At 46.9% G+C, this 26,480-nt stretch overlaps 2 protein-coding genes across 3 annotated transcripts in view; one reads left to right on the plus strand and one right to left on the minus strand.

The window, feature by feature from the left end:
• Positions 1-7,270, plus strand: part of Oseg1 (intraflagellar transport protein Oseg1) — a 55,414-nt gene extending 48,144 nt beyond the window's left edge. The window contains exons 27-28 of one of the 2 annotated variants that reach the window (XR_016284319.1): positions 613-791; positions 6,941-7,270. Coding sequence is in view for 1 of the 2 variants with exons in the window: in XM_089553069.1 (XP_089409195.1) it covers positions 613-702 (90 nt within the window). In the remaining variant the exon portion in view is untranslated. Of the gene's footprint in view, positions 1-612 lie in introns of both variants that reach the window. The other variant, XM_089553069.1, reaches the window with a different exon arrangement.
• LOC149336723 (UPAR/Ly6 domain-containing protein bou-like) overlaps positions 3,666-26,480 on the minus strand; it is a 126,493-nt gene continuing 103,678 nt past the window's right edge. The window contains exons 2-3 of the mRNA XM_089553070.1: positions 11,460-11,630; positions 3,666-9,958 (exon numbers count right to left, since the gene is read on the minus strand). Of these exons, the coding sequence (XP_089409196.1) occupies positions 9,729-9,958; positions 11,460-11,630 (401 nt within the window). The 3' untranslated portion in view covers positions 3,666-9,728. The remainder of the gene's footprint in view (positions 9,959-11,459; positions 11,631-26,480) is intronic.

Consider the following 26,480-nt stretch of genomic DNA (forward strand, 5'->3'; position numbering starts at 1 on the left):
CTTTGCTTAACCTCGATCATTGAGTCTCAGTGAAGAAGCTCCGTGTTGGAGAAGCTTGCTGCTGTAGACGGTTGGATCAGGTGTCGTGGAGAATGTGGTGCTGTTGAAATTTAACTTCTTCTTTAAACTTCTTCGTTAGTTCAGGCTTTGATCAGGCAGAATCTTTGGTCCCGAGGGGTTTGAATAGGGGATATTCAAAATTCCACAAGTGCGCTTTCCCACATAATTATGTTGCCAAAAACAAGATGGCCGACTTCGCTATAAAGAAACTACGTGGGCTACAGGACAGGCGTTAAAGGTGTGGATAGAATGTAAGAAACATTTTGGAAGAATCAAACAAAAAACCAGTCTTTCTTGCTTTGTTTCAGCTGGAAATGCATGGCCAGCCATCTTGTTTTGGGCAACATTGTTATGCGGGAAAGCGCACTTGCGGAATTTTGAATATGCTCTATTAAGCGCAAGTTGATTGCACAGCTCCAGTAAAGCGGCTTAACCACATTGCGCTAGCTCGGTCCGACCTTTATTAGGAAAGTCAGTTTATCAAAAGGAAAAGAACAGGCCATTTTTTGGCCCTGTTGTTCAAGGGCTCATGAGGCCACTTAACTGTTGCAGGTGTTCCACAACGATGACTTTGAGGTGCAGACGCTTCAGACAAATGCCTGCCCATTCTGCAGGACAAAACTCGAGGATGCTGGTGCCTAAAGCTTCGAGTCAGGGAAGAATTAGCTACTGCATTAGGCAAGTACACATGCTAGTCATGGAGTGTCTGCTGCCGGCACCTATAACTTGAGGTGAGAATGGTCACAGGGAGAAATCAGAGAAAATGTTTCAGATAACTTGTTGAATGGAGTCAAATGTGCACATTTTCTTGTTCATGTGCCTGCCAGAAGATGGTGTCAAGAGTTTTGGTTGCAGAGTTGGTTATTAAGCAGCATTGGAATCACAGATTTGAAAGGATCCCAGTTTGTGTAATTTAGTTCGTGCTTTTAAAGACAATGCTGTGTCGCCACGCATAGAGTTGTCTATCCTTGTGTTCTATCTGTTAGCATACTACGTTCCATCGCAACTAGTAACTTTAAACTTCAAGTGGTAATGAAAAGGAAATGAAAACAGAACCATGGATGTCACGATATGTGTTTCTGCATTTCTGGATTGACTGTATAATGCAAATCCTTACGGATTCCATACCTGTTCCATGGCAGGCACAAACTTGTAAAAGATTGCATAATGCCATCTTGAATAAACTTTATGTAAGGGTGCGTAATTTTTTTTTCTTAATTTAATTTAATTTTGTCTTAAGCTGTCTTGATTTTTGTGCCGGGACCCAGTTTTTAGTTAAACTCAGTTCACGAAGGGAAGTCTGCTAACCCTTTGAGGCAGGTTGGTGAAGGCATACAGAGTCCTGCCCTTTATTTGTAGGTTCACATCTTTTATGGGCCAAATAATATATAGTACCAAATGAAACCGCATTCATCCAGTTCAGTTCCATAGCAGTCAGAACAAGCCTTTTCTAGTCTCGTGTATTTTACAAAACTGGTTCAAAAACGCACCGTCCTAAAAAGTTACATGATGCAAGTTTTTTAGATGTTTCATTTGTCCGAGCCAATAAAGCTGGCCTGATACATTCTTGCAGTTATTAGTCTTATCACCTGTGCTTTGGTCATCATATTGCCTTTTCCGCCGACAGCAGCTTGAAGAGTTTTCTCATCACTTCCAATGGTATACAATGGACTCCGAGCACGAGCACGAGAAGTAGTCTAAAACATTTTTATTAACGTAATTGGCACATACTCATGGGAGTCGCTACAATGCTGAGGGAAAAAGACTTCCCGTAATCAGCTTTCAAGTCCACAGCTGATGAGCAGAAATGAAAGAAACCACAGGAAAGCTGAGTAATCAGTTACACAGGGAAAGGAAGACTTTGGAAGATGCTGAAGCGTTGTCAGGTTTACCAAGAGAGATTGCATAAAAGGCCGAGTCATTGCATGACAACAAATATAACACAACTGTCTAGTACTGGAAGGCAAAAATAGGGCACATAGAGGTCATACTGGCATGACAAACGATGTTCTGTACAATGACACTGACATGAAAACCGTGTGCATTAGTGTCTTCACTCACGCCAACAGGTTAAATCACAGCCTGGCATTGTGGGCTAAGCTACAGGGATACAGGCTGTTCGGCAATTTGGATTTTCATCACCACAAAGATTTAAATGTCACACCTAGACAGGATGTTGTAAACTCGAATGGCATGCCCAGGCACGTATCGCGATCAATATTATTCAGTTTAGATAAGTTTTTTGACACTCTGCATGTTGCCCACTGCCAAATCTCTCACTAAAAAACCCACCGCTCACATATCACTCGTGTGTAAATTGAGCCTGCTGAGAACAGAAGTGATGAGCCAGCATTGACTTCACCAAGACGTTCCAGCCACAAGGTGTCTCCCCCCACTGAGAAGCTTCTGTTTGAGCCCAATAATCTTTTTTCCATCAAAGTCCACAGGGCACTTAAGAATGCTGCATTAGGCAACGGCCAACCCTGACTCAGTGTAGTATGTTGTCATCAAAAAGGAAAAGGCTAGACTTGAGCAGCCAGTGGAAACAGTATCTTGATCTAGGTCCTCAGTTTTCTTTCATTGAATTAAAAAAAAAAAAAGTAGCTGTTCCGAGGCCCCCTTCCCCTGATAATTACCATTTTTTGCTCATGTGGCCTAGGCCTATCCAGAACATGTTACCATAGATGGCACATCCTGACTGCACAGACTTCAGGCCTGATGCACATTTATTGGCCAGGGCTGACACAAAAGGGGAGTCGGTGATATATGCTGTGCTCATATAACTACCTGTGAAGCCCTCAGAGCACTCCTCATGCTCTGCACTGCTGAAAAATCATCATCGTGCTGTACTGGAAAATCGCTGAAAGTCACAGACTCGAGAAGGCTCTTGAATTGTTAGTAATGCAGAATTCAGGGTGTGATTTAATATTGTGGTTCTCTAAGTCTCCGGGGTTCAACGTTTTTTTCCTGTAACGCAGCAAAGTCCACCTCAGTCAGAGTAGCTATTGCCTAGTGACAGCATTTCTTCTGCACATCCGAGGAAATCAGAGCTGGGCCCTAGCTAGAGCTCTCTCCTATGACCCAAACAAGATGGAGGCAATATTGCACTAGTGGTGGCATACTGTGCCCATTCTCTTAAAGTTGCACTGAAGGGAAATCTGAACTTGCCTTTTTGTCACGGGAACTCGATCTACACGTTCCCAGCATTCTTAGAAACTTCGATTTATTGCCCTGTGCGGCGAGTTTCCCTAATGAGATCGGATTAACGTCCGGCTCCCGCCTTTTTTTTTAATTCCCCGCATACGGTGGGAGGAGTCGACCAACGCATGGAGTGCCTTTCACCCAGTCCCGTGGCAACTTTGCTTTCGCTTTTATTTTGTTTCTTTTTTAGGTTTCTGTGGATAAATAGATTCAGTCAGAGACAGCATAGCTGCAAATTAGGCCCACGGAAATGAAAATACGCGTGGACTCTTTATACTTTCACCGATCACTACCTATTACTCCGCCAATGGCAGAGCAGCAAGCCGCCATAGGACTGGGTGAAAGGTTGGTCGACTCCTCCCACCATCTGCGGGGAATTAAAAAAAAAAAAAAGGTGGGAGCCCGACGTTAATCTGATTTAAATTACACTTTGATCTTAGCCAAAAGGCCGAGAACCCCAGGTGGTCGAAATTTCCGGAGCCCTCCACTACAGCGTCTCTCATAGCCTTAGTCGCTTTGGGACGTTAAACCCCATAAACCAAACCAAACCAACCAATTTAAATTAGGGAAATCGGCCGCACAGGGCAATAATTCGAAGTTTCCAAGAAAGCTCGGAACGTGTAGATCGAGTTCCAGTGGTAAAAATACGAGTTCAGATTCCTCTTCAGTGCACCTTTAAGCTTTCTCTCGGCACTGACAATTATACTGACAGAAAGGTCGAAAGTTGCCGCCACGGGCAATCTGGCAATGCTTAAAATCGACACAGGCCTGCATTTTGCGTTTGATGGCTCCTGCACCAGTTGGCACCCTCCCTCCTCAAAGTGAGATCTTTGTTCCGCGTTCAGAGGATGCAGTTTACGTATAATTTATGGTTACATATAATTTAACAGTTTGCATAAAATTTAAGGTGACATGTTTTTGCAAATGACCTTTGGACATCCTTGGCAGAAGGGGGACACTAAATGCATGCATGCATTTAAACTGCTTGAATCATTAATTAAATGCTTCTCATTTATGTACGTTCGAGTTTTCATTTTTCCCAGCTGTCAAAGCAAAACGCTCGAGACTGCATTTCAGGGTTGTTGCATTGGTTTGAATGACAATGTCTGCGAATGGTTATTAACCCTTTCGCTGTGGGGTGTTTCTGCCCGTGACGCACCCCCAGTGTCGCACACTTCCGGGATGATGGTCCCGCCGTTTCAACGTCAATCTGACGATGCGGAACTCGCCTCTTCCTCGGATGAGACACTGTCAGAGTCCGAATCCGAGCTCGGCTCGTATTTAGAATCTGCAGAGCCACCACTCCAATGTGCAGAGGAAGGTCCCGCGCGGTCAGCCATATCCGAAAGTAACCGCGCGCAGCGGGGGTGTGCTTTCAGTGGCCCGCAAAACGGAGAGAAATGGGACGCTGTGTAATAAAGATGAGAGAGGGGAGATGTAAAAAGCCTAAAACAAAGTTGAGGGGCTTTGCTTTTGCTGCTGCCAGCCGCAAGCGAGGGTGCGACGAGAGAGCGAAAGCAGCGATCGAGTCATGTGTCAGTCTCTGACTCTCGGAGTGGCAACAGCGCGCGCCCTTGAACTTGAAGCGCCGTAGCTCACACGCCGACAGAAGAAAAATAAAAACCTGCAAAACAGCGGCAGAAGGCAGAACAACCCTTGGACCCATAACCACACGCGGGCATCATGATCCGGCGAACGCGGAGCGACCACGCCACTCAGCAAAGAGAGAGGTGTGGGATGGCAGTCGCTCCGTACTCTTCAATACACGTACCAAAACAGTAAGGGGCGGAAATACGAACTTGTAGAAAGATTCAAGAGATGGCGCAGCTAGTCCAAGAGCGTCGCCTTTGCGCTCAAGCGCGAAATTTTGAACGCACGATAGAGAACGTACCGGTACGTCAGTGACACTGTGGGGGGGGAAGCGCGAAAACGTACCGGTACGTCCGTGACAGTGAAAGGGTTAACTGCATACTATGTTTTGCTTTCCTTGCAGGAGATATAAATGGGATGAGCGGTTTAAACTTTGAAATTGTAGAACAGGAACTCTTGCGGTTAAACACAGTATGTAACTATTTACAGAGAATAAGTTTTCGGGTAGAGGGCCTCATGTTATCTTGCGTCTTTTTTTTTTTTTCATTGCAAGATTCATGTAGGCTGAGTATCTTTATAGCACTGGAATTAAATATACCGTAAATGCAACAGTGTTTAGAAAGATCAAGATGGCTTGAAAATGTAATTTGAGTATTCTTGATGTTGAATACATTCAGGCTGTTGATTAATCCAGTTTTGCGCTACTCTCTACTAGTCCTGTCAATGTACAATCAATGAGGCAGCTGTAATACAGTTGTAGATGCCTGACCAGGAGGAATTTTTTTGTTTGCTTACTTAGTTCTATCTTAAGTACAGTGTTTTGACAGAAGCTAAATTTTCTCTCGTGGTTTTGGTAACTGCTTTAGTTTATAAAGCGCCGAGGTTTTATAGTGTAGAATGTCGGCTCCTTTTTATCTTTCCCCTTAAGTGTACATTAACTCAGGGAAGCCGGCACACCTTCCTGCCTCTCTACAGTACACATTCATTGTTGGTTTTAACAATCATACTGGAGTAGTTAAGATAACGAATTCTGTTACTTGCCCTCAAAGATGCTTAAAGACTAACAACAACAAGCAGTGGAACTGGTTATCCATGTGCATGTGGCTAATCACAACATCAGTTCTAAAGGCTTCTCTGAAAATGTGTGCAATCTGTGAAGATACACAGAAAAGCGTATATACTATGTGCTCTGATTCTTGTACTTTTGCCTAGCTAGATACACTATACTCGCAGGCACCTGAGTTGACACATTCCAGACCTATGTTGTTGGCGTACGAGTGCGTGTTAATAGCGCATTTGTTGAAGCCATCACCTCCTGCTTTCACTGAGCAGCTAGAGAGAGTTGTCCACAGTTTATACACTCGTAAAGTTCTGTGCATGTAACTACCATAAAATCTCATATCGACTGCCACGTTTATCTTTTGCATTCTTTACTCGATCTAATGTTTGTTTCAGCCGGTCTGTTGAAGCATAGATCATCAGAGTGGGAATAGTGATGGCAGGCAAGGCCTATACACATTAGAGAGGATGTAATGCAGGATAAGAACGGTTGTGAAAGACAGTCATGAATAACTAGTCTAGAATAACTGAATAAGTCTTTTCATGAGCAGTATGTGGATTTTCGCGACTATTTCGCATTGGAAGTTGATGAAACAGCACAAGGCAGGAAGCCTCACTATAGAAGCTCAAGGTTCAAGGCTAGAGGCATCAACAAATCATGCGACACCATCGGGAAACAAGAAAAGTTTAAACCACTACAGCAAATGGACACAGACTTCAGATGTCTGTTTGCTTTGTATTGTTTTAGCACTTAATTGACAACATCAAAAGGTGGCCGAGCAAAACTTTTCCGCAAGTAAACAGTCTGGCAAGTTGGGTGCCGTTTCAGGGTTCAGTGGCAATCACAGGCAACGAAAGACATTGTGCGGGAGTCAGATATTTCGCATCCTAGCAGAAAAGAGCACATGATGAACTGTGATGGTGTGCATGGTGCCTATTTATTATTAAATCATGGGCTGCAAATTGGAGCGCACAGTTGGTGTCTTTTATGGTTTTTAATGTCATATATTTGCTTTCTGCCTTGTTCTAGGTTGACACATTTTGTGGTTGTTGCTAACTGCAAACTGTATTGGTGCCACTACATGAGGTCCTCTTTCTTTACTTTTTAATGCATATGTGCTGAGTGAAAAAGTTCACAAGGACACCTAATTATATTACGAGTTAGCAGTGCAGTAGCATTAGAAGCTGTTGATGCCTTTACTGGAACTGACGTCAGTTCCCTCCAGCCATCTCATTGTTCTCGTAATAAATGCGGCTACTCTGAGTCTCAGAACTGAAACATCATGGCTGCCGTTCATCTTTTGTCAAACCCTATGAAGCAGTTTGAGTGGAATAAAGTGTGTAGAATTTAGTGGATTGATCGACAGACTTGCTGAATTCACGGCATGCGTTGGACTCACAAGTGTGTGCAGTAGCTGTGCTTAACCCCACTGTGCTTCCTGTGTTCCTCTGTGTTATGTGCAAGTGCATAAGACTGCCAAGTCCTGTTTCATTTACGTTCGGTTTCACTAGTACAATCTCTAACACAGGTGAACGGCTAATGCTGCGCTGTTCTGTGGAGCCTGCTGTTGGCAATGCTGAGCGTTTTAGGGGGTTGCAACTGTCTTTCACACCCTCTAAAGCTCCATGGTACATTCACATTTGGGCGTTCAACTTCAAGACCGAGAAAAATTCGCTCCCGCCGAAGTGCTGCTGCATTCACACTAGATATGCCTGTGCTGCCAGCGTGAAAGCGGATTTGTGTGAGGTGTTTACAGGCCTGAAGCACAGCAAAAACCTGCGCATTCCTGCAATCCAATTATCAACACCCAGCTGCTCCAGCTTGCCACCACGGCACCCATGACATCACACGCAAGCCATCTATTAGCTAGCGGCGAGCAACCAGTGTTTCCGGCACAGAAGTAGTTCCAAACTAAGCATGTTTTGCTGCCTAGTTTTCAGTCGAAATCTGAGCCGCTGCGGTGGGTTTTGCTCGACTTTAACGGGGCAGCTCCACGGGCGTTTCAGCATTACGAAATTTTAATTAAACTTATAACGTAGGTTATTATTTCATTCCTGATTACTTCAGCCAACTTTGGCAGCTGTGTGACATTTCATTCCGGTACGAATCAGTTGTAAAGTTTGCCGTTTCTGTGGCTGCAGTTCACATGATTTCTACAGACAACATTGCATTTTTGATGTCACAAACATTCCCCGCACATTAGAACCCACTTTCCACTGCAGTAACAAAATTTTGAAGCTTGTGTTAGGCCATCTGAGGCATTTTATGAAAGAACGCATCTTTCTCAGTCGCTGCTTCAATGACACATACGAATGTGTTTCTGTTAATTGTAACATCATCACTGCATCACACGAGACATCGTCTCTGGCCACCAACTTAGTTTCAGTCTTGGTTTGCAGTTTCCACTTTTTTTTTAAACTGGTTCCACTCGATATTTTGAATTTTTCTTTTTTTTTGGCTGCAAGAGGTGATCGTAATGAATGTGATGTGGCTATCAGCGCAGAATGTTCAAAAAACCTCCAGTAGCCCTTTGATGTCAAATTCCCAAGTGTGAATGCTTCATTACAGGGTAGAGTGTGTATCAAAAGACCCACCACACAGCCTGGAACCAGATTCTAGTCACAAGTGCAGTGAGCTCTTTACTTCTGGAAATCTTACTGCAGTATATAAGTGCGGCATGTAGTATTCAAAAATGCACAGCTAGCCATCGCATCTAAATGGTGAGATTCCTAGGGTTGAAGTGCAGCCTGATGTGTAAGAGCAGATTTTCTAGTTTAAAACAGCATCTTTGTGAACAATTCCATTCTTCAACAGGTAAATGCTATGCGGCTGTCGTTCACCTCCAAGTGGGTGCAATTTCTGTGACATTATCACACTATGCTATAACAAAAAAACATCCAGGGCAGTCTCGCAACAACCAACGTCACGGCTATGGCAATTCCTAAAGCTGTAAACACCGTACTTCCTTCTCAATACCTCTCTCTTCTGTTTGACAGCAAAACTGTTGGCATGGCATTTCCGACAAAGAGAGGTGGTTGGTATGGGAGGTATTTTGGGCAACAAACGGTAATGCTGATTAACGGTCATCACAGGAACAGTCTGCATCAGCCTATTTGGCTGCTTTACCTAACCACCATATAAGAAAAACTTAACAGGTTCATTACAATGAATCTACATATATTCATGTAAAATGAGCTGGTGGCTCAACAGGACAGCCTGATATAAGAGGGAATCCGTAAATAGTATGCAGGTGTCACCCACTGCTTGGGCACCTGTATGAACAAGTACATACATCGTTTTCTGTAATACAACTCTTTGGTGCACAGCTGCCATGGTAAGGGTATAACGACAATTAACATCCATTTCAGTGTAGCCAAATGGCTGCTGCAAGGAAAGTTAACAGCTTTCTCGGGTTGTAGGTCAAGAAAGATTTGTCTCATTCCCAGCTAGGACTAATTTTTTTTTTTTTTTTAACTACAAAGATGGGAGGAAACAATCTTTCACAGCCATTTGGATGCCGTCACAAAAATGTTAACTGCAATTATTCCTGCAGTACAAAACTTACGGCACGTTGTGGAGGTTTCCATCAAGACAGGTAATACATCTGTGCTCTCCTTCAGCGTTTATACAAGGGTAAAAATTACTTGAAAACAAAAATCAGAAGTTCCCTCCTGTATCGGGCTGCTGTCCACACTGTGAAGTGTGACAAGGGGCAATACACAACAGCAGCAGACACACGGCATGTGTCTCAAGTACAACACTGGCTCAGCTACGGTTATGCCAGAGGTAAGAGCAGCCCTGGTGTCCAGTCCAGTCGTCACAGGGGATGCGTGAGCGGCACTTTGCGGGAAGAGGCTAGGGCGGCCAATAGGAAGAAGGCCAGAGGGGCGTGGCCTCGCAAAGGGGGCGGGGCCGCGTTGCACCCGTCATTGTTGCACGTCAGGATGCACCCGCGTAGAATGTCGTCCCCGTATCGGAACACGCCGCACGAATTGTCCATGGTCTCCAGGGAGCAGATCCGGATCACCATCTCGACATTGGTGTCCACTGTGGTGGCGTCGGGGAAGAATTAATGCCAGAGGAGGTTCTTGAAGTTAGGGAGCGGTGCATGCACACACACTGTACTGGAATAGAAAAACGCATGTGTGGCAGCTGACACCGTAATTGCACGCTGGACGAGATTTTGCAGTTCGCTAGCTGTCATGCCGAAATTTAACAACCTGCAGTATACGACAGAATGTTTGTAGCAAAGTGGCCGAAATGTGGTTTACCTGAAAGGGACGCTTAGCAATGTGTGCACTGCTGCCATGTAGCTGCCATGCCACATGTTGGTGCTACAACTGCGCGCCAAGCACCGAAGAAATTTATCGGAAACGGAGGAAATTTTGTACTCGCTTGATTGCGACATCAGTAATTAAAATGCTCATAATTGCTCATGCGCGCCTTTGGTCAGTTTCAAACGTGATCTGTGTATCAATATTTTGTTGAGGGTGTTTTAAAAATTTACGATGCGCTAAAGAAACGAGGCTTTGACGAAAAAACCATCCCTTCCGGAATCTACCCCAATTGAAGAAGTTGGAATGGTCGCTGGCAGCTAGTAGTGCTGTAGTCAAGTAAATAATAATATATATTGTAATTCACTGTATTCCCACGCCTTTGAAAGCAATAAAAAAAAATCGTGGCGGAGTGGCAGCATGTCCGTCTCGCACGCCGGCGGCCCGGGTTCGATTCCCACCTAGACCCCTTATAATTTTCCTATGATTGACAGTTCGAGCGAACACTTTTGCGGACAGCCTCTGTCTACAACTTCAGTTCACGCTACTTATGAGCCAATAAAGGCTTCCGCTTTAAAATTGGCAGTGAATGTGAAGGAGCACGCTAGGAATTAATGACCACCCCGGTATAAAGGGAATGATACTAGTTTCTTCCATGGCCGTGATAGAACGCTCCCGCCTACCCGACTGCCTCTCTCAGCGGCATTCTGTTTCCCTGCTCAAGTTTCGCGTTTCTCAATCCACGTTGCTATTTTCGTCTCTTTAACGAACGTTTTCTTTCCATATTTCACAGCGTTTTAGTTCCTTCGGCCATATGAGTACATCTTTGTAACTACGTTGCTTGCAGGGCTGGAGGTGCAATTGAGAATTGTTTCAGTGGGCAACAGACCTAATTCAGAAGGACTCGGAAGTACTGAGTGTATACAATATGGCCGTAGAACATTAAAACAGATCTGTAAAGGGGGTCTTTGCGTCTTTGCGTGTATTCCAGTTTAATTTCAAAGTTCTGCATGGACTCTATAATTGAGAAATAATTTTAAAAAAAAGCTGTTCGTAATAGCTCGCCACCGAGGCGACACCTCACCGCCGCGTACCCCACTCCGATGACGTCAGTGGGCAGTCTGGGCGAGCCTTGAATATCCGCAAAGACCACATATACAGATCTGTTGCACTAGAATAAGCCCATCGAAATCATTTCAGGGTCCCTTCAAGCATACAGAGGTGGTTACGCAACGCGGGACCGCATCTGCGCGTATATCGAAGTGTATACTCACTGGTCCTGCCGACCACCTTGACGCAGAAGTGTGCCGGGAAGTGTCCCACATGGCCATCCTTGGGCACGGTGCAGTCGATCACGTAGCGGGCGTGAGCCGGGTGGAACGGGTCGTGGCAGTTTGGGTTGGTGCCGTTTACGCTGCTGCACATGTAGCAGTTGATGGCCACGGCTGCACGGTACGCGGGAGGAGAGAAGGAAAGCGTCATCTTCGTGCATAAGTACTAACTGTCATATCTCGCTATCGCTCCTCTCTTTACTTCACCTTTAGCATACCGTGTACAGTGTTGCCGGTATCGGAGCACCGAAAGACCACGCGCAGCCAATGCGCATGCGCAAATCTCCTTGACGTCGCCACGTATACGCGCGCGCGCCTGCAGCATCGGGACCAATCAGCGCGTGCTCAGTGGCTGCGCGTGGGCTCCCGGCTCTCCGGTAAAGGTAGCACGGTACACGGTTTGCTAAAGGTTTCTATTATCTTCTCCCTTTTCCTGCGGGCCGCAGATCGGGCGTTTAAGGTATCAGCAATATCCTCGGCCGGCATCATCTTCGTTTCCTTCTGCTTTTATTTCATTTATCAATAAGCCACTATACAGCCACCACAGGGGTCGAAGGACGTTTTGCTGTTCAGACGACAGAAAATACTTAAAACTAGGCTGAGTTTCATGCCTTTCTTGTTAATACCTTCCAATTCACAAGTTCACAGTAAAAGCAGTTGTGAAGCCTAGCTTATTTCTGCCCTTTTTCCAGGGCGGAGGCAGAGAAAAATAACACATAAAGAATGAGGCATATATGTAGCTGGGCTTGTAAAAAAACTTCGTAGCCGATAGAGGTCTAGAAGACGAGGTGTCGGTAATAAACGACCCAGGACTTTTTCACACGGCTTCCCTCAGGGTTGAGGGCATATGACTAAGGCCTAACACGTACTCATAGTCTCGGTCGTTTCTCGAAAAAGGAAGGGGCCCGCAGTGAGACCACTAGGTAAGCAGTTTGCCCCATGCGATCTTTCCGACCTCCCCTTCGACTGTTTTTAGATTCTGGGCCCTGTATGCCAGTCACTATAAGTGGTCCTCACATCATTACCTTGAGCAGACCAAACACGTTATACAGCCGAACTTAGTTATAACAAAGTCGAAGGGGTCCAGCGATTACTTCGTTATTGCCGCAACTTCGTTATAGCCCGTGTTGACCGAGCTTCGAAGGGGAACAGTCATTCGTTCGTTACATCCATTGTTTCGTTATAGTGAGTTTCGACTGAAGCCGCAACTTCATCATAGCCCGTGTTGACCGAGCTTCCAAGGGGAATAATTTCTTCGTTATTATCCATTGTTTCGTTATAGCGATGTGCGACTGAAGCCGCAACTTCATAGCCCACGATGACCGAGCTTCCAAGGGGAATCGCCATTCCTTCGTGATATCCATTATCTCGTTATACAAGGTTCGACTGTATCATGGAGCTTTTTAACCAAGTTGACCTCGCGCCATTAAAAGCAAATCATCATTAATGCAGGTAAATATTCTTTGTGCGTTCCCAGGGACTTACTGCAGTATACAAGACATTTGTCGAAATCAGCAAAGGTGCTTCAAGCCCCGCTAATTAAAGGGATACCTTTGCAGAGGCTTTGGACCGGTCTGTTTTTGCTGTAGTACACTTGTCAGTGGAAATAAAAATTATTATTACTATTATTGTTCATTATTATTATTATTGATGTAATTATTTGGGAAGACATTTCTTGGGCGGCTTAGCCATGTGTTCAATAGGCCGGTCTAATTTAAAACTCTGAGAGGTGTTATTTCGGTGAGAGACAGACCCTGGTGCTGGCATTCCCAGTGGATCAGGGCGGTATTCGGCCCGATCCACAAAAGATCGCTGCAGTGCGCGACTTTCCAGAACCTCGAAGCGTAAAGCATTCAAAAAGCTTCTTGGGCCTAAGTTCATACTTTAGCCGTTTCATCCAAGGATTCGCCCAAATTGCTTATCCACTCACTTCCCTGCTGCAAGAAAACGCCCCGTTTGTGTGGGGCCCCGGCTTGTGAGTCATCCTTTCCACAACTGAAGTTTCTGCTAACCTCTGGTCCTGTCCTACCACCGAGGCTCATACCGACGCCAGCGGCGTGGGCATCGGCGCGGTGCTCATGCAATTGCAGCACGACGCCCAGCATGTTATCTCTCATGATTTGAACAGCGCGAACTACAAGGGACAAGAAAAGAAGGGACACAAGACGAGCGCTGACTCGCAACTAAAAGGTTTATTCACTGAAACCTTCTTATATGAAGAAACAATCAAAGGGAAGAAACAACACACAAAAAAACCAAAAAGCATGAAACGCAACATTCGTCAGGTGCTCCCGAGAAAATTCATCTCCCTATCGCAAAGGAAAACAGATGGTTTGCTGACGCAATTCAGTTGATCCCCTGCGATGTGCCCTTGTAGTTCCCTTGTAGTTCGCGCTGTTCAAATCATGAATATCTACCAACTCGCCCAACTTAACGTTATGTTATCTCTTACGCAGGCCGCACGTTAACGAAAGCCGAGCGCAATTACAAGGTGACAGAAGTGGAATGTCTCGCCGTTGTCTTCGCTGCTAATGAGTTTCGTCCCTCTCTATGCACTCAACACAAAGGAGTAAAAATTTAATAAAGTGTCCACTAGCGAACACCCTTTTATAAAAGAGTGCGCGCTAGCTTTTTACTCCCACATAGGTGTACTCCTGCTGAGTGTACGGCCGCCACTTCAAGATATATAATCACCGATCATCCCTCCCTGTGTTGCTTGTTGGCCTGAAGGACCCTTCCGGTCGACTAGCTCGTTGGGCATTACGTCTCCGAGAATACCACTTTTCTGTGTCCTATAAGAGCGGTCGCCGCTACGCTGACGCTGACTGCTTGTCTAGATATCTTCTTCCTTGCACGGCAGCAGGTGAAGACGATCTACACGACTGTCTCGCACCTGTGACCGAATGTGTCCGGACCACGTAACGTTCCAGCACGAACGATGCCAAGATCGCACTCTTGACTCCATTGTTTGATAACGGGTGAAAGTCTGCACATACCCTTCGTTATTCGAGGTGGTGTGCTCTTCGAGGGCTACTCAGTTGATGGTGCCCGTCCGCTGCTTGTCGTCCCGGCTTCTCTCCGCGTCGCCGCCCTACATTCCATGCACAATGACATCACCTCAGGGCATCTCGGCTTTCCCTGCCTTCTCTCGGAAGTCCGACAATGTTTTTATTGGCCCAGGTTGTACGCAACAACAAAGCGCTGTGTCGCAAGTTGTGCACCCCGCCAACGCCTGAAGCAATGCACGTCACTGGCTGGTCGTCTTCAACCGGTCAAGACCCCTGCGTCACCTTTTGAGAAAATTGGAATTGACTTGACTGGTTCTTTTCCGAAGTCCTCTGATGGCCGCCGCTGGATTGTCGTGGCTGTTGACTACTTGACTCAATATGTGGAAACGGCGGCGCTCGTTTCTGCCAAAGCAGCCGACGTTTCCCACTTCTTGCTTGACCGAACCGTTCTTCGCCACAGCGCGCCCCGAGTGATCATCAGAGTCCACGGTCGACAGTTTACTGCTGACATGGAAGAACTGCTCTGCTCTGTGGCTCAGAGTACTACCATTCATCTCCCTACCATCCACAGACAAATGGCCTTACAGAGCGCCTTAACCGGACACTCAACTTGATCAACATAAGAACAGGCACACCGTCTAGCCGCTTGTGACGTACGCCTCTAACACCGCTAAGCATGAAGTCGCCGGATATTCTTCTTTCTTCCTTCTCTACGCACGCAATTACCGCAAACCTTCCTGGACCGTTCTTCCCTTCTCCGTACACGATGACCCTCCCGTCTCGTAACTTCTCTCCCTCGCTGCTGAAGCCCGTCGTCTTGCTCGTCTGCGCATCATCGCATCTCAAGACCGTTGCAAGGTCCGATACTATGCAGCTCATCTTACAGCCACCTACGAACCGGGAGACCTCGTTTGGCTTTGGACGCCATTAGGATGCCGTGGCTTGTACCAGAAGTTCTTGGGCCGGTAGACCTGAGCCTTTGTGATGATCCGTCGGCTGAGTGACGTCACCTGTCATCGCAGAGGTGACCTCGACGAATCGCTGCTCACGGAAGACAGCTCGCTCACGTGGCTCGATTGAAACGTTGCAATCCTATAGGTCTTCTTGACTCGCTCGAGGATGAGCTTCGTCTGCCCGGGGACAAGTATTACGCCGATTACGCTACGCGGCGCTGCGCTGCGCGCAGTGTAGGAGAAAACGAGGTTGAAGCGCGAGGGCTCTGGCTGTGGTTAGCCTGACGCTGGCCGTTCCCTGCTTTCAACCATTTTCCCGCTCGTTTTGTAAATGAACCCAACCCGTATAACGCTATTATTATTACTGTGGCCAGAAACTGCAAATGGTAGAATCAAATTGAGCAAACGCGTACACAGACTTTAACTGACATGAAACTGATGAGACGGTACCAGCTAAATTGCACAATAAAGAAAAAAAAACCGCGCTAAGTTCGTGCGCAACCGTAAACGAGGTTTGCATTTGAATGCTTCACTTCAAGCCATTCCGCTTCCAGAAAGGCTGCACAGATTTCAAGTTGCGCGGAGAGACATAACTCCATAAACACAAACCGCACATTATACGCATGAATTAACTGTTTCTCCTGCGTACAGCGTGCGCAACAATACAGGTCGTTTGCATCTAACGGGCCTGCCTTAGCCGTTTTGCTTCGATAAGATCTCGTATACCAACTCCATATCAAACAGCGGCCACAGTTTACGTTGCCCCGGAGCCGCCCTAACCCGTTTGACCTTCCTGTAGCTGTGGACAGCCTATGGCCGGCAGGACCTATCGATATATCGGCTCACCGAGCTGTCCGATCGAGGAGCGCACGTGTGTGTATGATACGCCCTGCCGTGCGTGTATCTGTACGCATCGACCGACACTCCCCACCTCTTCCGCCGCAATCGCTCCCTCGGGGCTGCGTCATTAATCATCGCAACGGGGACGCGGAATGCTTAACGCGGAAGCAGACTGGGTGAGGGGGTAACAAATGGGGTGCACGAGCAGCCGTCATAATCGTTACGCTGTAGCCGTGTAACTCCCACGGCACGTGTGAGGCTAAACGATCGTCGCAACTGGGGCCGGCGTTTGCATTTCTGAACTGAGATTTAGCACCGACGTATACGGTACATACCAGAACTACGATCGTACGGCAAATGTGGCTAGGCAAGCACGGCAACGTTAGCAACGGCGACATGTTACTTCAGCGTAGCCGGACAGCCGTAGGACAAAAAAAAAATCAGGGGGGCACTTTGTTGACCTAAAGTGCGGTGAGGCGAAAGCCTTTAGCGCGGTGTTGCTGCTTGTGTCACTGATGTGTGGCTAAGATGTTAATTAGGTACACAACTGTTTGTGAATCTTAAATGCTGGAGACACTGGAGGGCGTTTCCCTTACAAAAAAAGTTTTAGACAGTCTATAGAGTCTCTAGAGACTTCTGTCTATAAAGTCTATAGACTGACTATAGACAAAAGTCTATAGGCAATACAAATGTCATAGACAGCCTATAGACAATCTATAGATTCATGGCCATACATCTTTAGCAGACTTTTGTCTATAGACTATGAATAGACAAAAAGCAATATCTAAGGAAGTCAACAGAGTCAATAGACAATTTTTATAAGGACAATTGGGAGGCATCCGTCTGATTCGACGCCTTTCTGCAAACCCCCTCCAGCGTCCTAGACGAGGAGAAGTACATATGCGTTGGCTGGAAGTAGCGTATACCCATTAGCACGCTCGGCTGCGGAACGGAAGGATGGTGGTTTGAATCCCATCGTGCACAATTTTTTTTTTCTGGTCTGACTAGAAGAAGCCTGACACCTCCGCTGACAACATTTGCCGTAGGGTAGCAGTTGCTGTAGCTACCGTGTTTACCGTATGGTACAGCTAAAACTCTCTACTGTTTTGGCCGTGCTAACCGTACGAATGTGCTGAAACTCTCGGACATACGGTACATATTGCACTGAGGCCACACGCATGTGTGAAACATGGGGCGCGCCTCAGTGATTCGCGTTATCAGAAAGTTTTAGCACAACCTCACCTTGCACCGGGAACCGTATGCCGTTATACCGCCAACTGCGGAGTTCATGCGCAGCTGGCCCAACGGGGTAGTCTGCGCATGCGCCGTTGGCGGTACGGTACGGGTAGCGGTGTACGGTGCCGGTATTCTTGAGGTCTCTACTGCCAGGATGTCGTCGGAAACCGCCATTGTTTTGTCTCGTCGCTGCTGAGGGTGCGCGCGTGACACAGAGGTGGGTTTTGCTGGAGGTGATTGAACATAACTTTGTACAAGAGCCCGATCGATTTGTGGTTAACGGTTCTTAAGCTGTTGTTTATACCGCCATCCCTATACCCGGCAACTTTGGTATCTGAATGGCTGTGGCACTCGGCAGCCGAGCTGTACGCTATAGCACATGATCTGCGAACGACAGAACGCACCCAAGACCCAAGGGCTGCGCATACATGCGCATATAAGGTCTATATGCGGTCCCTTCGAGTCGCACTTTCACTGTGGTAACTGGAACGATGACTGCGCCGCACATCTGCACAATAGTCTGCGGTGGGATGTCGTTACGTTTTTTATTTTTTTTTTTCCGATCGCAGTGCGCAAATGAAGAGAATATCCGAGGAAGTTTCCGCGGAGACTGAAAAATGCTTAGATAAGGAGTTCGAAATAGAAAGAAAATCTTTTCAGGAACGAACCGCCAGCCGCGGCGGACTCTTAATTTGCAATGATATCTGACTCTGATAAATAGTGGTAACCTGTTAAGTATTTCTGCACTGTCGTTAGACAACCGAGGCAGTGAGATTTCCATGAACGATAGAAGGTGAATGCTTTCTTTGTAAATAAATATTTGTTACACGACGAATGGGTGAATTGGATGGCGATTGTGCGATGGTCATGTGACATGAGTTCCCTGTATATATTTGAGCTCCGATCTGATTAAAGTTGGCAGTACAGTCTCTTTCCTGTCATCTACCCAGTTTCCTGTGTGCTTCTTTTGGCTGGCGTTATTTTCCTTACTGCAATGCACCAACTAGCCCAAAAACGAGTTTTACTTTACTTACTGCGAAAATAATCCTAATAATGTGCTTGTTACCTGAAATTGAAGTGCAATTAGCTCAGTCCGGTGATTAGTGCCAGCGGCGGGTTCCTATAGCCACGGACTAGCTTTTGGTGCGAAGGGAAAATAAAGTCCTGCAGCGCAAGAAAATGCGGCGCATTTTTCACTTTTTCTTTTGCGCACAACACAAAAACTGAGCTCATGTGCAAACGCAACACCCGCTGGCGACGTCTTGCAGTTAGTAATGCAAAACTATCGATAGTACTATCCATAAGCTGAAGGGGTTGTGTATAAAGTGCCGTTCACGTGCGGGAAGACCTATATAGGTCAAACAGGAAGGTGCTTGAACACCAGCCTACGAGACCACAACACTTCTTTAAAAGGGGCTCCGTCGTCAAACTTGGCCTTGCATTACAGGAACTGTTCCCAGAATAACCAACCTGATTCTTCTGAAAAATCATGTACCCCTATTTTTAATGAAACTAGGATCCTGTACAAGCACAGATAAACTAACACGGGGAATCAGTGAAGCCTTTCATGTCCAAAAAAACAGTGACTCGTGCGTGAGCATCCCCTCTGTAACAGTTCATGACTGTGAACTAGAGTATCTTGATCCAGGTGATTGATGTATCATTGTAGCTTTTGGTGTTGCCATGCGCTCTTGGTTGTCGATGGAGTATATATTGCGTGTTGTTTCTAATAAAGCTTTCAGTTGATAGTCAGCGCCGGTCCTGTTGTCCTCTTTTCTTTGTCCTTCGTCTTAGCGCTGTTTTTTCCCAGCAGTACTATCCATAGTTAGTACTTTTGATAGTAGTATCGATAGTACTATCGATAGTGTTTTCGATAGTTCTATTGATAATACTATCGAAAGCCGTATCGATACTACTTATATATAGTACTATCGATTCTATAAAATCAACCACACGTACCCAGTGCATCCTAAACTTGGTTTTCCGAGTGTGTGGTATGGAGGTGGTGGTAAGAGTAACTCACAGGATCCGCCCGTTTTCGCGACCTACGCGTCACCGAGCTCTGCAGACATTCCCTACGTAAAGTTGCCGCATAAAATGTTGGCGTGCGAATGTCCTAGTTGCGAAGCATGTCTGCGAAAAACATTTCTGCGGTGGTTACGTCAGCAAGATGACGTCTGCAGTGCACGATAGCGTCGTGTAAGCCAGCACAACTTGTGCTGTTTGTCCTTTCATCGGATGGAGTTCCAGGTATTTTTCCGAACTGTCCCAGTGCTTGTTCTTTCATTGGATGCAGTACCGGGTATTTTTCCGAACTGTCGCAGTGCATGTTAAAGAACCACGGCTGGTCGAAATTTACCCGGAGACCTCTACGGCATCCCTCATAGCTTGAGCCTCTTTGGGACGTTCAGCGTCGTGGGACCGTGAAACCAATCAGGTATCGCAAATGTTTTGCTCATATCGCTGGCCAACAAATGCATAATAACAATATTGTTACTATCAATAGTCTCAATAGTCTTACCATCGACACTTCCACTATCAATAGTCTTGCTATCGATAGCGGTACTATCGGCAGTAATATTATCGATAGTATTACTATCGATAATACTATCGATAGTCTATCGATAGTAGCACTATCGATAGTTTTTTTACACTATCGATAGTTTCGAAGAAGTTCACTATCGATACTATCGATAGTCAATTTTCCGATAGTTTTGCATCAGTACTTGCAGTACCTGCGACGCCCATTTCGGACTAGGATGGATGGATGGAAACAACTTTATTACACACAAAAAAAAATCTTCCAGGGTGGTCCCTTACTGGTCCAGAAGTCCACGGGATTGGGGATGGGGGGTACTGCCTTTGGGGAAGAACATTCCCAAAGGTAGTGGAAAAGTGTGGATTTGGGCACGCCACAGGTGGTGCAATCAGGAGGAAAGGTGGGGTGAAAGCATGAGAGACGGTAGGGTGAAATAAAGGAGCCTGTCTAATTGTCGCCATGTGGCGCTGGATAAGGGCGACAAGGTACTGTGGGGTGGTGGCAGGGTCATGCGGATGAGTTTGTAAAATGTGGTGATTTGGTGATATGTAGAGAGGACCGATGGGGCTTCTTGTGCAGGGTTGGGTGCCTGCATCCTCCGGGGTCCGGGAGGAGAGTTCTCGGGCCAGCGCATGAACGCGCTCATTACCGGGCATCGAGGCATGCCCAGGGACCCACGACAGAGTAACCGTTCGGTCGTGAGAGGTGGCCGTAGTAAGAATACGGTGTGTTGCCGGCGTCGCCACGCCCTTTAGGTAGTGGCGATATTCGGACTGCATGCAGTTGTGATTTTCGCTTGTTGGACTGGTTGCATGATTAGGAGATGCGTCGCGAAACATTGAGGATAAACAAAAAAGCAAGCAGGACTGCTTCTTTGTTCCAACGGCTGCAGAACTTTTGCTGTCACGTGTCTACCGCTGTTGTTGAAATTGTTTTGGTGCAAAAGCGCTACTTCACGAGGTCAAACCGCCTCACTGGTTTGTGTGAAGCTTGTCCTTGAGGGCGACTTGGCCAAACCATAAATAAATATTGCTGCGACTGCGATTCGAACCCGCGGCCGCTGCACGAGAGCACTGTGCTATCGCCGCAGCCAGTCGCGCCTATTAAACTGCAACACACACACGCGCTGTGCATGGCACATCGTCTTCAACCACTAAAAAAAAAAAATTCAAGGGGCACTTCAATTGGTTTGAGGAAAGGAAATGGCGCGCAGAATCTGTCTCACATATCTCGGTCACCTGAACGGAGCCGTAAGGAACGCATTTAACAAGTCATTTATGCCTCTTGCCATTAATGAATGGAATTCGCTACCCGAATCTATTGTCACTGAAAGCCGCCGCGGTGGCTCAGTGGCTATGGTGCTCGGCTGCTGGCCCGAAAGACGCGGGTTCGATCCCGGCCGCGGCGGTTGAATTTCTTTGGAGGAGAAATTCGAGGCCCGTGCGATGTCAGTGCACGTTAAAGAACCCCAGGTGGTCGAAATTTCCGGAGCCCTCCACTACGGCGTCTCTCATAGCCTTTGTCGCTTTGGGACGTTAAACCCCATAAACCAAACCAAACCATTGTCACTGAACGCGATGCTTTTAAATTCCGCCAAATGCTGTCATTGCACTTGAAATCCCAATGTGCGTAACTGTTGCCTTTGCGTTTTATTTTTATGTTATCATTATTTGATCTACTACTGCACCTGTCTGCCTGATTTATAAACGCGTTTTTCTTTTTTTCTGTTCCCCAAGCAACGATTGTTTCACTGTATACTTTTTCTTCACTGTATACTTTTTTTTCACTGTTTGTTTTCTTCACTGTTTTACTGTATTTTTTTGCATATGTATTTTTTTTACCTAATAAATGTCATTGCTTGCTTCGATGTTCGCCCCCCCCATGTAATACCCCGCCAGGGGTCTTTAAGGGCCAATAAATGATGATGATGATGAGGAAGGTGGGAGTGAAAGAAGAAAGAGGTGCCGTAGTGGAGGTATAGTGCCTAGAATATAGTGGAGGGCTCCGGAATAATTTCGACCACCCGGGGATCTTTGACATCGCACAGCACACGGACGCCTTTATGCGTTTCGCCTCCATCGAAACGCGGCCGCCGCGTTCGGGTTCGAACCCGGGTGCTCCGACTCAGTAGACGAGCGTAAGGGTGAAAGCGTTTTCCGCACCACTTGACTGCCTTTGTGGCACCGGTGACGTCACCACTGTATGACGTCACATCTAATTGATGACTAATTACTAAGTAATGAGTAATTACTTATAAATGACTAATTACTAATTAACGTGTAATTAGTAATTAATGCCGCTTAAGCTTCGCTTTTAGGAGTGGAACGCGACAGAGTGTTGCAGCGCTGCGAGGGAGTCCACGGAACACTATCGCCCGTTCGGCGCGATGCCTTACCCTTTGGACACACCTCACAACGCAACGCATTTTTGAGGAGAGGAAATGGAGCAGTAATTCTCTCACATTTTGGTGGACACCCGAACAGCACCGTAGAGGAAGGGAGGAAGTGGGGGTGAAAAAAAGAAGAAGAGGTGCCGTAATGAAGAAAAATTGGCTGTGGCTTGGTTCAGTCCGGTAATTGCGAAAGCAATTTCCCCTGGCTGCGCCTATAGGTTGGCTGGTGGTGTGTCTTTGTGGTGCTCTTAGTAAGGGTTATGTTATCAAAGTTTGCCATTCGTTACACCCGAATCTTCTTCAGAGTTTCTACGTAGTCGCCGAGCTGCATATTCAGCACGTCGTCTCGAAAGTCGTTCTTCACGTTCTTCTTCTGTCCCCGTAGCTCGTTGTTTCTTCCTGGTTTTTAAAGGGACACTGAGGAGAAATTGAAGTTGGCTTGTATCGACAGAATACCAGTTCCTGATTACAAAAACGCCACTCATACTGACAACAAAGCTCTTGTAACATAGAAAAGAGCAAGAACCAAAATACAGGTATCGCCGCCACAGGCCAAACTCGCAAGTACAAGCGTGATGACGTCATAGGACAAAACAGTGTTGCTAGAACCAACAGTTCAAGAAACACTAGAACACGAGAAGCCACGAATCACTGAGGCGCAGCCAGTGCATGCGCAAATCTCCTTGAAGTCGCCAGATGGCGCCACGTATCCGGCAGCTACGCGCGCGCCTGCAATATCGGGAGGGACCAATCAGCGCCTGCTCACCGGCGTTAGGCGGGCTCCCGGTGTTCCGCTTACGGTAACAAGGTACACGGTATGCTAAAGGTGTCTTTTTGCTAGAACTTCGTTGACGACTTCGAGAACGGGATCCATCGCAACGCTGGCAAAACGCCGGTGCAAACGTAAACGAAGCGACGGTAGCGACGGCCGCAATAGCCGATAGATGCCTTCAACGTGCGGCCGGCGGTAGCTTTCTTTTCGGCTGCTGCCAGGCCGCACTGCTGGCAACCAGAAATCACGGAGTCTGCGATACGTCATGTGCACGTCATGTTTCACGTCACTTTGTCCTGTGTCGTCATAAGAGAATCCCAAGTTTGAATCAGAGCGGCGGGAAAAACTTTTTCAACTTCGAATCCAAATTTCCTAGAAATAAATGCATCTTTCGCTGCCGGCCAAGTGGCAACAAAGCCGTGAAATGCCGAACTATCGGATTTTTCCGTAAAAAAAATATCAATAGAGCTCTCCTCACTGTCCCTTTAAGCTTGGCAGTAGACGGCATCGTACACGGTACGGTGGTAGTGGTAAAAAACTTTAATATGCAAAGAGAGTTTGAGGGTCAAAAAATTACCGACGATTACGTTACTTCCTAATGCGAAATTTGAGCGCAGCAAATAAGCTGTTTCACCTTTTCGATAGATTGAGGCAAAGAAATCGAGCAACACATGTATGCGCTATCACAGATTTTTTTTTTTTTTTTCACACGTATTCCTTTAACAAAGACTCCACTAACAGTTCTTGACAGTCATGAAGGAAGCTTTGTGGTCGGAGAAATAGACTGATGTATGTTCGACTTGGTACACCAATGCTTGATTCTCAAGGACGAGATCTATACAAGTGCCTCGCGAGGTTGTCACAGCCGTGGGACGCGTTACGAGCGAGAGGAACGGGATGTTCTCCCGCATAAGTGTTAGGAAATTGCTGTTTGTCTTTATGTCAACATTAAAGTCCCCCACTACTAACATCGGTGTGGATCGATGGACGGTTAATGCGAGTTGCAGGAAGTGCACGACGTCTTTCGTGAGTGCGGTAGGGGCGAAGTAGGCAGCTACTACCAGCAAGCCGTTGGGCAACTTTGCGGCGCACAGTTCGGCAACTTCATGGGACGTGCCAAACATTTCGACTGGTATTGCAGAGAGACCTGTGCGCAAGTAGATAGCGACTCCCGCCGCTCTGTTGTGGTCTCTGCGAGCACCACAGCAGTATAGGAAATCTATGATTTCGAGAGGCTCTTCGGGATCCATCCAGGTTTCAGCAAAGCAAAGTACAGAGGAATGGCGCAGAATGTGATCGTGGTGTACGTCCTTGGCATGTGCGGCAAGGGAGCGTACGTTAAGAATGTGGTTGTGAATGATGAATCAAGTGCTGCCAGAGAATGACGCGTCCATTGGCTGTCTGCGTGTGTTACTGATGTGTGGTTAACATGTTAAGCTTCGCCTGTAAGAGTGGAACGCGACAGCGTCTTGCAACGCTGCCAGGGAATCCATAGAACGCCATCGCCAATTCGGCTGTACGCCTTGCTGGACGGTAAATTTATTTTTTGAGGAAAGGAAATGTATCTCTCTCGCATATCTGGGTGGACACCTGCACCTCGCCGTAAGGGAAAGGGGGAAGGTGGGAGTGAACGAAGACGTCGTATTAGCTAGACGCGCCTTTGTTCATTCCAAACCATTCAGCTGGCATTACGGAGTGGCTAGCGTGCTCGTATCGCACTCCGGAGACCCTGGTTCGATTCCCCAACTCGACCAATTTCGTTCTCGGTTTTATTGATTTATGCGGTCTAACTAGAAAGGTTAATTAGGCTATTTCATATTTATATTCTTGTATTTCTATCCATCGTGTTCTGTCATTAACCTGTCAATTGTTGGAACTGTCTAGGATGTTCGACACAACGTATATGAAACGAGCAACGTCTTACTGAGTGGGGAAGTGCGTGGTGGTGGAGGGAACGCGGCTTCGTACTTATGTTTTTTTCAGCAGCGTCTCCTTCCGCGGACGCTGTTGTCGCTGCGGCGCGCGTCTTTCTTTTCTTTTCTTTTCTTCTGACCTCTTCATTCTCCTCTATATTAATTAGGCTAATTGATTAATTAAGCAATTAACTAAACTCAGTCCAACTTAGTTGCAGCATCACTATACGATCCCTTTGATTGGTTGCATGGTTACTAGCCAAAGTACAATTGGCCCCATTTGAAATTCGCGCACTGTGACGTCACGAGCATTTCGACCAATTGAAAAGCGTTACATTGGGGGCGGAGCTGGTTACGAGGCCGACGCCGACGCCGACGACGACGCGAAACCCAGGAACGGACGCCAAAGAGCTGCGCTCTAAAAAACCCTGCTACATGGTCGGTATCCTTAGTCCGGGACACCGCACGACGAGGCCCCGGCCCTTTACTAGAGCCCTTTGAGACTCCAGTATGGTAGCTACCGCCGCTCCACACTGACGGCGCGTTGTTGTTGTTGTGACTGGGGAGAAGGATGAAAAGGAAATTGCACGGGCCTGCCTACTGGCTCGAGCCGATCCACCACCGCTGCCACGTGCAGACAGAGGAGAGTTAAAAGATCAGAGGAAAGAGAAAAAGAAAAGACGCGCGTCGGCGGACGCTGCTGAAAATTGTAGACAGAGGTCTATAGACTGTCTAAAAAAATTTGGCAGAGGCTCAGCTTGGTTAAGCCCGGTCACTTGCGAAAGCAATAGCCCTGGCTGCGCCTGGTTTGCCTGGTAATGTGTCTTGGTAGTGCTCTTAGTAAAGCTTATTTATGAAAGTTTTGCCCATTTGTTTTACATGGTATTATACTCACCACACGAGGGCCCCCACGTGCTGGGAGATTTATGCGTGCCTCGGTCGCCAAAACGAGCGGCTGATGCTAACGCATGATTGTCTAGAAGCTTCCCTCTTCTTTCACCCCCACTTCCTCCCTTCCTGTACGGTGCGGTTCGGGGGTCCACCGAGATGACAGAGAATTTCCTTTCCTCAAAAAGCGTTGCGTTCAAAGGGCAAGGCATCGCGCCGAACGGGTGGTGGCGTTCCTCCCTTCCTGTGGTTCGGGTGTCCACCGAGATGACAGAGAATTACTGCGCCATGCCTTGCCCTTTGAACGCACCGCTTTTTGAGGAAAGAAAATGGCGCAGTAATTCTCTGTCATCTCGGTGGACACCCGAACCGACCGCTAAGCGCGCCGCGCGCGGCAGGTGGTGGTGGTGAAAAACATTTATA

Source organism: Amblyomma mixtum, chromosome 7 (assembly GCF_055824585.1).
Source record: "Amblyomma mixtum isolate Tamu chromosome 7, ASM5582458v1, whole genome shotgun sequence".
NCBI lineage: Eukaryota > Metazoa > Arthropoda > Arachnida > Ixodida > Ixodidae > Amblyomma > Amblyomma mixtum.